Source organism: Mytilus edulis, chromosome 2, assembly GCF_963676685.1.
Source record: "Mytilus edulis chromosome 2, xbMytEdul2.2, whole genome shotgun sequence".
NCBI classification, from domain to species: Eukaryota; Metazoa; Mollusca; class Bivalvia; order Mytilida; family Mytilidae; genus Mytilus; species Mytilus edulis.
Window position 1 is genome coordinate 65,024,610 of NC_092345.1, and position 15,513 is coordinate 65,040,122.

Here is a 15,513-nt window from a genome sequence, read left to right on the forward strand (position 1 = left end):
CCACAACGTTTCTAAATATCTCCTCCAGGGTTCTCCTTCAGATTGTCAACACTGAAAATTCAAGCTCTGCATTACAAAAGAAATATCATTGTCTGATAGATTTACATATATAAATATCACATATAAAACACTTACCTTAAACATCCACATTAACAAGTGTACATGCATGAGGATTAATTTATAACATTGGAAAATAATTCATGATTATATATGCCAAGCTGTTTAAAATAGAATCAACTGTCTTTACATCCTTTTATCTCAAAACTATGAACTGGAACTGAATTGGATTGATTTAGACCTACATGTAGCAGAATGGATGAAGAATTTGCCACTTTATACCATTGGTCAATAAAACTGTCACATTAATGTAAAGGTTAGCAGTCATTTTTTTTAACTTGTCAAAATAAACTTGTGTGTTGAGTTAAATACATTTTCAAAACGGCAATTTTTCTGTCAAGAAAAGAATGTACAAATCTATGTACAATACTGGTACATCAAGAACTTATTGTTCTTCAACCCCCCCCCCCCCCCCATTTTCATGAAATGCATAATTCTACAGCATGGTATGATATGCTATAATCAACTGCTTCAATGATAATGGGGACTATGTACTATAATACAAATGACTTGTTTAGCATCCTCAGAATCTTTACACTGCCAAGCAAAACTTTATTTAGACTCCAATATTTATAAAAAGCTTCTGTATACACCTATAAATACTTAAAATCAAAAGATCTGCGAGATCTCGCTGGTCACAAGTATTTAATCTGAACCTTTTTACTCAAATACTGGACTATAGTTTAACCCTGCTTAGATACTTATTTTCAGAAAATCTGAATAGCCAATTTTAAGACTAAAATTGGTCATAATAGGTTTTTGATATTGGAATGGGTTTGAAAACCCTAAAAAATGTTTTAAAAAAAAAAGAGTAATAAATGCCTATGCATTTAAATAGAACAAAGCAACCTCTGCTTGCTTTACTTCAATGTTACATGTAAAACTAAACTGTAAATAAAGCAGACCTTCCTGGCAAACATGGTTTACTAAATAAAATGTAACCCTAAATACCATTTCCTTTCAGTATATACATATTCTGTTTTCTACTCTATCCACAGATTCATTTCAGGAGATAAAAGGATGCAATACAAAACCGTTATATAAACCAAAAACACAAAAAAAATAGCAAAGTTTCTAAACAATTTAAAGAAATGTTAATTGAAAAACATTGGACATTTGTTCCGAACCAGGATGTGCAGTGAAAGATGTGTTTTTACAAATATCACACATACGATCATTAATATCAGGAGTACTCTTCTTGAATTCAGGTTCACCTGTAACGAAAACAAATGCAACATGTGTATCCCTACCAAAGTGAATTCACTTAGAGGCACACTGTCAATAAATATGATGAAATCTTCCTTTTTTTGTATCTTAAATTTTGTAAAAATGGAAGTTTAAAAAGAAACAGCATACCTCTTTTTGTGATTTTTTTTCCCGTTATGCTTTTCTTTGTCCCTGTTTAAGACAATGTACCTTTAAATGATATAACAGCTAAAACCTATCAATTCACATTCAATATTGACAATATCATTTAACAAGTAATTCATACAATAAAATTTTTTTATTCTAGTACCTTGCCCGTCTGATTCAAATGAACGTTTCAATGGCCCTGTATCACCACCACCTTGTCCCGGCTGGTTGATCTTAGCAGCAATCTGAAAGAGGGTAAATGTAGTGTAATTTCAGGGGACTTCTCAAGCAACACTTTTTGTAGTGTCTTAAAGAAAAGTAATTATTAAATTGCGGTAAAAAATCATATGAAAACATATTTTCAACTAAAAAAGTAACAAAGCAAACTTGTTAACATAACCTGCAGTTCAGTGGTTGTTTGTTTATGTGGTTCACAAGAGTATCTTTTTTTGATACAGATGAGATTGTTGGTTTTGCTGTTAGAATGGTTTTACACGTCATTCTTTGGGCTCTTTATAACTTGCTGTATTGGTGTGAGCCATGTTTCTGTGTTGAAGGCTGTACTATGAACTATGATAAAGATTGGAAACTTTTAATGCATTGCGACTTGGATGGGGAGTTGTCTCATTGGCACTGATACAACATCTTCTTCCTATAAAGATTGTAAGGTGAGTCGTCCGACTCTTTACATAATAATAATACCCAATTTGATGTAGAGATGTAGTTGAATCAAGTGTTAGTAAAAATGACATATCTCAAACATCTTTATTATCACTAGATGCAAAACTAACTCTTATGGTCCATCAACGGTGTACCATGAAAATGCAAAGTAAAACAGAGACAAGTCAATAGACGTATTTACACTTATATGCAAATTTGTCCACCATTACGTAAAATCACACAGGTTCCCGTAAACTTTGACATCATAATTTAAATTATTCAACGTCACAATTTAAAAGTGATTGTTGCTTGAAGTCAAAAGGTGATTCGGAGTAGATCTAAGGTCATTCGAGGCAAGATTCAGATAAATACCAAAAGTGTAAATACGTTTATTCATATTTGACCCTAGCATTATGGCATCAGGACAATTTTATAAAAAGTTTATTCATATCCAATAAAATATCACGATAAGTTTTAAAAATATAAATCAACAACAGCATTTTCGAATTGCAATTATCTGACCCTTACAAAACACTGCTAAAATTGAATATCTTTAAATAAACGCTTTTATTCAGCTTTCGCTTTTATTTTCCCAGGAAGCCGGTGGTAAATCCAGGAATTCAGTGTGAAACAATGGACTTTTTAAGTAAAAGTAATAAAGGTGAAAAGCTTAAGAGTCTGTGAGATGTGTAGGTATTTCGATATAATATAGCAATGTGTACTATTGTTCAGTGGCAACAACGTTTGTAAAGCATCGTGGGAAAGTAACGCACGAGGTTTGCAAAGCGTGGGGGAAAATAAACGCACGCGGTCAGGAATAGCGAACCAAACGATCGTCTAAACAAAGCTGTGGTCTTATATTAACCTGCATACTAGACGTAAACTGAAATTAAAATGTTTGTTTTATTGATACCTGTCGGGCACGGGCTACAGCGTCAGCAAAAGCAGCTTTTTGTGCATCAAATTGACCAGGGCCTCCCGCATCCATCTCCCGATACAACAAAAATGGCGGAAGAGAAATTTGCAATGAATAACTTCTGGTTTTCTGATTGGATAAAAATAGGTGAACCCCCTCTGAACATGTGCGCATTTCAACAATGACGCATTTACAGAAGAGGCTCCGAAGGGTAGTTACCGTTAGTCAAGCAGCCAAGCCGTAAACATATATGTCATATATATATATATATATATGATATAATCTAGAGTCAGACGGATATCTGTATGTCACAAACAAACTGGGTTATATTTCAGATTAAATAGTCGCAACTGTAAAACAAAAAAATGTATATTTAAATTCAAATTCAAGTGCTATCCAATCTTAGGTCAACAAGTGGCAATCAAAGAAATGAGGTATTGTTCCAAGAATATGTAAGCACTTGAAGTATAGGCTGTCCCGGCACACAATTTGAGAAAGAATTTAAACGCATACAATGGTACATACTTAGTTTTGACCAAAAATCTTCACACTCTTGCTATCAACTTGACAGCCACATTTTTTTTATACTACTGTATGCAATGTATATATGTTTGCATTTTGTTTGATTTCTCATGATGAGGGCCTCTGGGAAGATTAGTTATATAGCTAACTGTGTAACCCTCTTAAAATAAAATATTGTTGTTGTTATTGTTGTTTTGTGAGCAAGTTTACTGAAACCAACCCGTAGAAATATATATCATCAAATGACCTATAAACTTTGAATATATATGCCATTATTTTTTTTTAGATAATATATACAAGCTGTGACAATAAAAACACAAGCAAGGCAAGCTAGTTTTTTTTTTTTTTTTAAGAAAAAGCCTAATTATGACATGCCCTAAATGTGCATGATAAACTAGCCTGGCTACATTTAGCAATGCGGTTAAATTCGCGGTATAGGAATATATGGTGCTGCCTGATCAAGCTGTGGACTCATCAGTTTGACATCTGGCAAAATAAAAAGATGAAAAGCATGCAGAAAAGAGTAGCACGTTTCTTCCAGTATGAATATAAGTCCTTAGAAACAGGATGTGTAATAAATAGCATCGCGGTGTCATTGGCGGATTCAAGGGGGGGGGGGGGGGTTCGGGGGTTGGAACCCCCCTTTTTTGGGTCGATCAATGCATTTGAATGAGGACATATTGTCGGGCCCCCCTTTTGTCCAGGGTTGGGAACACCCCCTTTTTTAAATGACTGGATCCGCCCCTGGGCGGCGCCCCAAGCTGGAACTGCCACCTCTCAAGGCATTATAGCGTATAAATGTCATAACATGTAATTATTGCATCATAATGCTAGTTTCTATGGCTCTAAAACTGCAGCTTTGGTAGAAGGTAGAATAGGGCATTGTTTTCTATGGAAAGCCGTTCTCGTCAAAACTATGTTTAAACCATTTTTCGAAAAATTTACATACTGAGAATTACGACAAAGCACACTGAGATTTAAAAACTTCAAAACACACACTGAGAATTAAAAATTACACACTGAGATTTCATAAAGACGCACTGCATGAGATTACAAAAATGAAAAACACTGACACACTGAGAATTAAAAATTACACACTGAGAATTGAAAATTACACACTGGGATTTCAAAAAGACACACTGAGAATAAATAAACTGAAAACACACACTGATAATTTGAAATTACACACTATGTTTTGTGCGCACTTTTTATGCGCACATATCTAATTAGCATATTTGATCTGAATCTATTACAAGCTTAAAACAACTAGGGGACAGAACTCGTTAGTCCTTCGATTTGGTTCCAAATTATTTACAAGCATTAGCCTTTCAAAAAGGGCTAGTTGACGTTTAGCTGATGAAAATGGAAAGTGCTCTCGCTTTGTAGATTAATTCATTTACTAGAATAGCCACATGCATCAATCAACAAATTTTACCACACACATGAGGTCACACGTTATGAAGTAGTATATATCATTTAACGTTGTTGTTTACGAAACTCCAGAAGATTCGACTATTTATAGATAAAAGTTACCTGTGTACCAATATCATGAATATGCATGATTAATGACCAGGCAAAATCTAATTGCTAAAATAGAGAGGACAAATCCGATACTCTACGGGATTGAAGGACATTTACTAGGTTTTGATTGTCCTAACCAATCAATAAACTTTGATTATTCACGTCTCGTAATATCTTCCAATCAGGTAGCAAGAAAAATTCACGCACTAACTGTCCATCGTTCCTAGGAGTCGATAATAAAAAAAACTTTAGAAATACAAGAACAAAAAAAAAAAAAAAATACCCACTTACTCCGTCTCTTATTACACAATATAACCAAATGGTGAAAAACTTTATTAAAATTATAAGAAAACATTGGAACAATATGCAAAAAACAAAGAATGCAGTGAAATTTTTACTCAAGTGTCTATTATAGCATATAAACGTAACAAAACTATAAAAGATTACCTTGCGAAATCAGGGTAACAGTTTGAAAACTTTGAAAAGGGACGCATGCTTAAACGGTTTTAAGTTAAAAAAAAATCCCGATACACTGGTAGTAATGATCTGAATTATAGGCAACAAACTTATGAATATGAGCGATGTTAAGTCTTGAAATTTATTACGAATGTTGGTTGAAGGAATCGCATTTCATTATAATAACAAGAGTTCTTGAGATCAAGATATTAAGCTGTTGAATTATTCATCTCATGAATACTAGTATTCATTAGTAATTTGCATATTAATCTCAGTGTGTGTTTTTCTATTTATTTCATCTCAGTGTGTCGTTTTATCTCGATCAGTGTGTTATTTTGTAATTGAATTCTCAGTGTGTGTTTTTTATTTCTTTAAATCTCAGTGTGTAATTTCGATTTCTCAGTGTGTTATTTTAGGTTTTTAAATCTCAGTGTGTATTTTTTTCGAAAAAGGGTTTAAACATAGTTTTGACGAGAACGGCTTGCCATAGTTTCCGTAATTGCATTTTCAAATAAATAAAAATAAATGTTGAAGAAAGATTTCCGCGCTGTAATAGCGCTTGATACCATTTTGATTTTTAAGGATATATACAAAATTAGTGATGTATCTTGATTATTCAGAATATGTGATATATAAATTTTAAAATTTCTTATTTGTAAATTCCGTTAAAGGAAATAAGTTAAGATTTAAAACAGCTTTTAAGTTGATAATTCCACATCTTTTGAATCCGTTTTCATGCGCGTAGAAATCGTTAAGTTTGCGCGTAACACTCATTTTGTGACCGTACAAGACCCCAAATGGGTATATATATATATATATATATATATATAGTTATGGTCCCTATCTCCACCCCTGTCGTCTTTTTAATAACGATCATGTGAACAGTTTCACAAAAAAATACGACTAAAGTTGTTGTGAAACTGCATGATCACAGGAAAATGCATCTGTATTGTTTCTATGGAAGCAGTTTTAAACTGAGTTCTACTGTGTACATGTATACCGTGTGTTTCGTTATTCGTGACATCGGCTAGAGGTATAAGGAATAAGGAGAGAGTTGAGATACCTCAAAAAAATTTTAACTTGCCCCGTCGCATTGTTGCGCCAGTTTCAAGTCTGGAGCATCATGCCTTTGTAAGTCTTGTATGTTTTTTTTTCAATTTTAGTTCATTTATATGTTTTGGAGTTTAGTGTGACGTCCACTATGATTTTCACTGGACTAGTATATACATTTTTATTTAGGGGCCAGCTGAGGCCCAACTACGGGTGTCTCGCTGCATTAAAAACCCATTGATGGCCTTCGGTTGTTATCTGCTGTTTGGTCGGGTTATCGTTGTCTCTTTGACATATTCTCCATTTCCATTCTGAATTTTACGGGATCACGCGTTGTATATGTATTCCATATTCATCAGATTTCATAATTTACATACATTTGGCGGGCATGTATTTTGTATAGCTACGGTCCTCTTTAAGGTCAAAACTGACATACATGTATTATACATGTCACTTAAAACAATATCAACATTTAAAAATCTAAACGGAAGTTAGCATTTCTCGTTTTTTATATAGACTAGACCGTCGATTTTCCGTTTGAATGGTTTTACACTAGTTATTTTTAGGGGCATTTTATAGCTTGCTGTTCGGTGTGAACCAAGGCTCCGTGTTTAAGACCGTACTTTGACCTATAATGGTTAAGTTTAACAAATTGTGAATTGGACAGAGAGTTGTCTCATTTGCACTCATACCACATCTTCTTATATTTAATATAGAATTAGAAAATTTATATCCTTTGTGCTACCATGGAAGTATTATATTGTCAATATAATACTTCCATGGTGCTACTATTGTGTGATAGTGTAGTATATATTTCTGTTGTGTCACACATCTACAAATATATTTAGTTCAAGTACAATAATGAAACTCGTTTGAGGGAAATTGAAACTGTATTCTCAGGAAATGAAAACCTGCACATCATAACTATACAAACACGTAAGCTATAACCTTTTCACAACATAAAAAACACCAAAAACACCCACAGGACTTTACAAAACATATTGACGAAAAATGTAAGTTTATATAGTCAAATAGTAAATATATGTTAAATTCGAGTATTAAAAAGATGCACTTTGTTGAAAATTGTATGCCATTGACTTGCACGGAAATGCGGAAACAGAAATCTTCAGATAAAAAATGATAATTTATTTGAATACAATTATTAAGATTGACACACACGACCATTTTGTTTTTACGGTATATAATATACGTATATGCGTATCAGATATCCTTGTTTAATTCCTACGAGAAGATAACACCTCCCGAAACGAAAGCTTATTTTAAAAGCTATAGTTAGAGGAGGGGATGAGGTGTCTGCGCAATGCTAAACGGTCTTGTCGTAGAAGTTAGAAATAAAAAAGTACAGAGTCCAGCCCCGCTCGGGGAGGAAGTTAAATATCAGATCTACTCTAATATCGTTAGGTTCATTTTCTAGGCACCTTATTTATAAACATAATATCAGTTGTTATGAACAACTGATTTTATGTTTCCATAGTTGGTAACGACAGATTTTAGATAATAAATATTCCCATCCCGTGCAGATTTCAAGTTGCTGATAACCAGCTATATATACGGAATAGGAAACTGAGGAAACATACGTATTGAAGTCATGTCATTAGGGTTGTTTTGTTATAATTAGCTGTCACTTGGATCGGCAAAAGATGGTGCTATGTAAAAGGTACAATTTATACAAAATTTTCTCTTAAATAAACATAAAAGTTGTGCGAGGTAAGGTAAACAAAAAAAAAAGGATCTTTTCATTTCATCAATTTGTATCTAAAGCAATGGTCTCAACTATTTATATGTTGAAAGGAAGAACAATTGGGTATTTTCCCATTATTTTCCCAGAATTAACATACAAATTGAGACAAAATTAAAATAAATTGATAATTGAAACAATGCTTTTAACCTCTTCTAAGAATTAAATATTTCCCAGATATAACTTCACAGTATAACGCGTACACTATGTGTTCAATGAAAGACACGTTTCCATTTCGTTTCGTTAACAGTCGGAAACCCAGTTGAAATAGAACAAAAGAATCGAAGCTCTTTGTTAGAGAAGGCGATAAATGCTTACTGTGATGTTTACTATAGTAACACAAATTTTAAAAGTTAATAGAAACAAAAAAAATGAAAATTTTCTTCTCAATTACGAAGTGTTTTATTTTAAAATCACCATTTGCATAAGTTTTCAATTTATCTTGAACATAGTTAAGCAGAACAATTAGATATCAAGTCGACGACATGGGGTATCTTTCAAGTTGGATGAAGAAAATGCAAAACCTCCTATTAGTTCAGTAATGTTCGTGTCTGCCCTTCCATTATGTGACTCAAGAAAAAAATCTAAAAAAAAGGGTAACAATTGTACCGAAAAGAGAAAATCGAGTGCACCTTTTTATGTTAGGGCGTGTTTGAGTTGAATATTTTTGTCTTGATATCGTACAAAGCAAGAATATTTCATACATCGTCTCGCTTCAGATTCTATCATTTTTATATATCAAAGCTACAGGTTGACTTTATAATATAAAAACAATCACAGTGCTAAAAGATGAAATATATGGGTCAAGTGAAATAACTATATTTTTTTGTGTGTGATATCTAGGGTTTATAGTCTTCAACCACTTAAAAAATCTAGTCTGCCCTTCCTCGAAATATTTAAGTAGAATTTTTTGAAATGTTTATGAATTTTCGAAAATTCAACCTGACAACCGATCAGACAATAGTTTTAAGTTGAATCATTGCAGACAAGATCATTAAGGCAGCAACCATTTGATTTTCGGGGGGGGGGGGGGGGGGGGGGGCTATGTTTTTTTTTTGAAAAAAAAGTTTGTTTCCAGTTTTTGGAAAAAAAAATAATTTGTTTTTGATTCTGAGAAAAAAAAAATTGTTTGTTTCACCCTCAGCTGCCACTATATGTAATGCTAAAAGTGAAAGAAAAAAATTGTTTTCGAATTGTCGCGAAAAAAATAGATTGTTTTTCGCGAAAAAAAAAATTTGTCCAGAAAAAAAAACCATAGCCCCCCCCCCCCCCCCCCCCCCCCCCCCCAGAAAATCAAATGGTTGCTGCCTAACTGATGCTCATTTACTAGTTGATACATTTATCTTTTTAAAAACAACTGGCATATAAGGATCGTAATGGTGCAATGTGGATAAATTTATCGGTTTCCAAGAGCAAAATTGGCACCGCGTATTCCCTACAATGGCTTCCATTTTAATGAAGAGATAATTTTCACGAAGTAGATTCCTGACTGATTAGGAAATGTGTGTACATGGAAAGATTTTTTTCTGAATTGAAATATTTTATAATTTATTTTTGTATTGCAAAAGAACATGCCTTGCTATAAAACTGATTCATGATAACTCAGTAGTGTGGACGTTTAAATTTAAGAGTAGGTGGTATCATGTGTTAAATATTATTAACAGGTTATTCCAGATATTCCAGTGCTTGTGATTTCTATTGTGATTTCCTTGATAGAAGGAGATCCAGATAACTGTTTACAAGGAAGTGTTGAACTAAAGATTCCTAGTAGTAAAGTTGAAGCTATTTTCAACCTTTTTTTTAAAAAGAAATTTGAGTTTGATTTCAGCCACAGCACTTATTATTTGATATGATGTATTGCTCTTTTGTTTATATCTGACATTCTGATGTTTAATTCTATCGATAGTAAAGAAGTAAGTGCTTTTTCTGAACTAATATTTGTTGTACATTCTTCATTGTATCTTTTTTTTATTCCATGGATCGATCTTAATTAAAATGAGGGGGACTTTTCAACAAATCAGTTTAAACCCGCTAAATTTTCTTGTGATTGTCCCAATAATGGTCCTGTTTATCTTAATGTTATTTTGTCTTTTGGAAAATTAGATGTTCATACCATCTCTTTTTTACCCATACACCAAGTTTTTCCAAGCTTTACAGATTGATTAGACATTAGTCTACAACCGATGATCGTCAACGATTTAATTATATTTGTTTGGTTGCTGCCGCGTTGACGTTTGACCCACACAAACTTTACTTTGAAACAAATTGTTAAAAAAAACCAATTCAATTATATAACTTCATTTCTTATCATTTCAAACAAATTCCCTTGCAGCTTTAGTACAATTACCATCTTGTTTTAATGATTACTTTTTTTTTTTATCTTAACAAGAATTTGTCCATAGCACACGGATGCCCCATCCGCACTATCATTTTCTATGTTTAGTGGACCGTGAAAATGGGATAAAAACTCTAATTTCGCATTAGAATAAGAAATATCATATCATAGGGAACATGTGTATACTAAGTTTCAAGTTGATTGGACGTCAACTTCATCAAAAACTACCTCGACAAAATACTTTAACCTGAAGAGGGACAGACGGACGGATGGGCGGGCAACGAATGGACGAACGGACGAACGCACTGACCAGAAAACATAATGCCCATAAATTGGGAAGAAAAAGGAGATTGAAACAAACCCATCTGTTTACTCGCTTAAATGAAAATTGTTAAACTATAGTTTGTTGCCAAATTCTTCAGTCTAACAATATGGTACGATTGCCAGTAAGACAACTATCAACCAGAACCCAACTGGCGTGGATGTGAACAACTACACGTAGATTCAAAAACAACTTCTACTGTAATTCTTCGAATGGTTTGGTACGAGATGCTCATTTACAGGAGTATGGTGCTTGATATAAAGAGATTTCTACCTCCCTAACAATGTTGAATTATTCTTTTCTTTTCAGATGACGACAGAAGAATTTACATGTCCAATATGTTTTGATGGAATCATATTACCAAAACTACTCGAATGTGGGCATACGTTTTGTTTAAAATGCATAAAAGATTATTCCGACGACATTAAGACCGACAGTAGAGATTTAGTATGTCCACTGTGTCGTTCTAAGTTTAACCTGCCAACAGGTGGACCTAGTCAATTAATCACCAATTATTTCGTTGATATACCAAAGCCGCAAAAATATTGCCTTAAATGCCAGGAAACAGAAAAAATATCAAGTTTTTGTCTTGTTTGTGGTTCATTATTTTGTAAGAAGTGTTTCAAGTCTCACATTCACTCAATCGTTGATAATAACTCCTCAGATGACGAAAACGACGAAGACGGTTCGATCCCAATACACTTGCTACTACAAGGAGTTCGGACAATGTTTACTTGTAAACTGCAATCTTACTTCGTTATAGACATTCCTCAAGACAACCAGGGGAACTGTACTATTCATTCTGTACGAGCGTCTAAATATGGAGGAGTTTATGTTGTGCCCGATCAGGTTAATTTCATTTTAAAATTTGACCTAACTGATAGAATACATGAAAAAATAAGGATAATAACACCATCCCAAATGCAGTGTAGTGGAGTTATTGAAACGGACATTAACACTTTGTTGGCGACATTTCCTGTTCATAAATTGATTAAGAAATACGCATTCAGTCGCTGGTCCCACTTTGCAACTTGCCAAGACTTTTACCCACTCGATTTAGTAGAATTGTCCAATGGAAATATACTCGCATGTGGTCCAAACCGATTACTGGAGCGTAAGGAAAAGCCTATCAGACGAACAGGGTATCTTCAGGTATACTCATTTCGGGGAGAACCGTTGTTCAGACTAGACAAACTATTGGGCAGCACTTTAGCATATCCATGTATACTGGCATACGACAAAAATAGGATGGTCATCTCCGTGGTCGACCAAGGAAATAAAGAAATGATAGTGATACACGAAAAAGACAAATCGTCCCACACTTACAAAGGGAGGCCGCTGGTTCCATTTCCATTATCATTATTTGGAATAAGTGACAAGTTTTTTCCTTTAGGACTCTGTGGCGGTCCAAATGGACATTTTATAGTGACTTCCGACGATGAATATCATATGGTAGATCGGTTTGGAAAATTGGTTGGAGTTGGTCAGACAGACGATAAAGATGGCTTTGGAAGACTCGTTACAATTGACGATAAAGGAAGTATATGGTGTAGTGATCCTCAAAATGGTGCCATCAAAATTTATAAGGTTATTGATTACAGGAACGAACTCGACAGTAATAAAAAGTCTGGTATCCGTAGAAATTTATCGTCTGATGTCCGTGGAAATAACACGCCTGGTATCCGAGGTAGTATCTCGTATGGTGTCCGTGGACTTACCATGTCTGGTATCCATGGAAATATTCCGTCTGGTATCCGTGGTAATATTATGTCTGGTAGCCATGGAACTATCAGGTCTGATAGCCATGGAAATATCAAGTCTGGTAGCCATGGAAATATCACGTCTGGAAGATATGGAAATATCACGTCTGGTAGCCGTGGAAACATCTCTTTATCGAATAGATCAACATAAATAAAAAAATTAACCTTTCATTTCTTCGATTTGTTTACGCCATATTCCAACATTCTTACCATGTTGGCCTAATGGCAATATTAATTGTGTGTCAGTCTAAAACCTTTTATAAGGGGAACGCTTGCATACGAATAAGGAATATGTCGGAAGTTAAAACTTTTTTCGAAGTTTTTGTATTGAAAATTATATGGGAGATTTTTTTATAGATATAGTGCACAGCGACTTCGATTAAAATAACGTAATTGGAAGAAGTAGAAACATAATAAAAGTTATTTCAGACAATACAAGAGCATCATGCAAATCAAGCATATGTTCCAGCTGATCTGATTATTTCCAGCATACAAATGAATACTCATGTACTGGTTATGAGACGGCATCAGGCATATTCACCTTTCTCCATGACGTCATGATAGCAAACTCGGAGGAAATCAAGACCTATAAAGAACTAAATTATAACGAACCACACGCTGATTATAGAAAAAAAAATCAACCGTTCGGGGAAGTATAAACGAAATTTCTCCACTCGAGACAGTAAAATGATCAAATCTAAAAGGCAAAACTTCCGAGATTTTTAAATACTAAACAAATTAGCTGTCGAGAAATATCGTATAACACGGGAATTGGCGTATTCATGTTGTCTTTTAGCACCAAAATATTCAGTATATTTCAATAGCAAAATATTGTAAAACAACTCTTTGTTGACTTGTAGAAGATATAGTTCCTGAAATCGATTCCATTTGTTAACCATATCAAACTGACATTGGTTGTATGATAAAAGGTAGCATTCTTGAAGATCCTACATAATGCTCCCATAGCCACACGTGAGGAGACAACACAAACGACAAGCAGACTTTGTCCTAGGACTTTTTTTCTAAATCATTTGACTTATGTACATTTATATGTTGAGTGTCCATTCAAGGACATCATTTTCTGTTTAAATTTTATTCTTCCATATACCGATGATAAAATATCTTAAATATGATACGAATTTCTTAATTTATTTTAAAGTCATAAGAAACGAGTGACCGATGAAAAATAATGTTCTTTCAATTCTTGAACCAATCCATACAAACATCATTAACTTAGTCTTCTGTGCACGAATTTATCATTTTTTTCGTGTAAATTTCGTATAATCGTCAATTTTTTTTCAATCGGTCTGTGTTGTTGTGAAAATATGGCAGGTAATTAAAGTTCGTGTTTTGAAGCCGAAGTTTAACGATTGTCACCTGTTTATCAACAATCGACAAAAAATCAAAAAAAAAAAGCATGGAAATTGAGCACGTGTTTAACATTTAAATTCAGATACTAGTAATAGTTTTTTTAAGGACATCCATGCGTATTGTGATCACCTGATTTTTACGAGATGGGTCACACTGAGGTCACTTTGCATACGGAAAATATGTGGAATTGCTTCCTGGGAAGGAAGCAATTAAAATAAAGTAAACTTCTTCTAAATATGAATAAATTAAAGAATTTTCTTCAGAAAAACGTATATGTACATAAGTTTTATAATGAAAAGTATCCATTGAGTTATAAAAAAGCAATTGCATTATTTTTTTTTAATTTGAGGTTTCTTATGACTTTAAAAGAAAATCTCCTCTCTAGACTGCGATAGAGAATCACTGCCAGTCTTACATATAACCGCGTTTGATTCTGATTGGAAAATTATCTGGCATTACTTTTACGGGAGTTCGTATCGTTCAATATTTTCATTATTCAACCAGGTAAATTTTCGCTGAAATGGGCTATCGAAAATAAAGGTGAGCAGATTAATCTGGCGCTTAAATGGGCTCTAATGTCGGCGCTCAACTTGATGTCCCCTAGTAGTTTTAATTTTTTCGCTCAAATGTCCTGCGCTCCATATTCTCACGATAAGTGACAAATGTGCGTGTCAAAACATTTTTTGAAACATTCGCTGAACCATGTAAATCCGCTCAAGGGTAATGGACATATGACAGACGGACTATTTGTAACATTATGTAGCTGTATACAAGATATGAGGTATATAGATAAGCACAAAACTTGTACAAATTGCTAAGTCTGCTAACATACTTATGTCTCGAATTCCGCAACTTTCATCTTAGGGCTAGGCAAAAACCATGCAATCATTATCGATATGGTATTTATTTATTATTTCGTTCATTCTTTTATTTCTGTCAGAATCTTCTTACAATTTTCCAACTTCTATAATTATATATGAAAACTGCAACTGTTATATAATGTACTAGTAGTCTCATATGGAACAGAGCGTGGGGATGTATTTGTCAAATGATAATCAGTAAACTATAACAATTTCTTCCTGTCTACCAAGGAAATTATCGCGTGTATGATCAAATTCAAATAATTTGTCACATAGCAGCAATCAAACAATATTAATATTTCTACTGACGTGTGAACTTCGTGAGATTTAAAGTTATCTAGAAGTTTGCAGATAAAGCATCTTAGGAAAAGACTTGAGCCAAGACTCCGTGTTGAACGCCGTACTTTGACCTATAATGTTTTTCTTTTACAAATTGTTACTTCGGTGGAGAGTTGTCTCGTTTGCACATATACGACATCTTCTTACATCTATTATTTAATCTTTAAAAGTT

General features: G+C 33.7%; 2 protein-coding genes across 22 annotated transcripts in view; one reads left to right on the forward strand and one right to left on the reverse strand.

The window, feature by feature from the left end:
- Positions 1-3,200, reverse strand: part of LOC139512691 (far upstream element-binding protein 1-like) — a 32,189-nt gene extending 28,989 nt beyond the window's left edge. For 10 of the 21 annotated variants that reach the window (XM_071300539.1, XM_071300525.1, XM_071300520.1 and 7 more), the window contains exons 1-3: positions 3,044-3,200; positions 1,634-1,715; positions 1,290-1,331 (exon numbers count right to left, since the gene is read on the reverse strand). In XM_071300539.1, the coding sequence (XP_071156640.1) occupies positions 1,290-1,331; positions 1,634-1,715; positions 3,044-3,118 (199 nt within the window). In that variant the 5' untranslated portion in view covers positions 3,119-3,200. The remainder of the gene's footprint in view (positions 1-1,289; positions 1,332-1,633; positions 1,716-3,043) is intronic. The other 11 variants (XM_071300541.1, XM_071300537.1, XM_071300528.1 and 8 more) reach the window with 2 other exon arrangements.
- A 4,366-nt stretch (positions 3,201-7,566) lies between these two features.
- LOC139512692 (uncharacterized) lies at positions 7,567-13,007 on the forward strand. The gene is made up of 2 exons (XM_071300542.1): positions 7,567-7,608; positions 11,321-13,007. The coding sequence occupies exon 2, from the start codon at positions 11,321-11,323 to the stop codon at positions 12,920-12,922; it is 1,602 nt and encodes a 533-aa protein (XP_071156643.1). The 5' UTR covers positions 7,567-7,608; the 3' UTR covers positions 12,923-13,007.
- Positions 13,008-15,513: the final 2,506 nt, after the last annotated feature.

Excerpts from the sequence above, each read along its gene's own strand:
- LOC139512692 (XM_071300542.1), top strand. The coding sequence starts at position 11,321 with ATGACGACAGAAGAATTTACATGTCCAATATGTTTTGATGGAATCATA.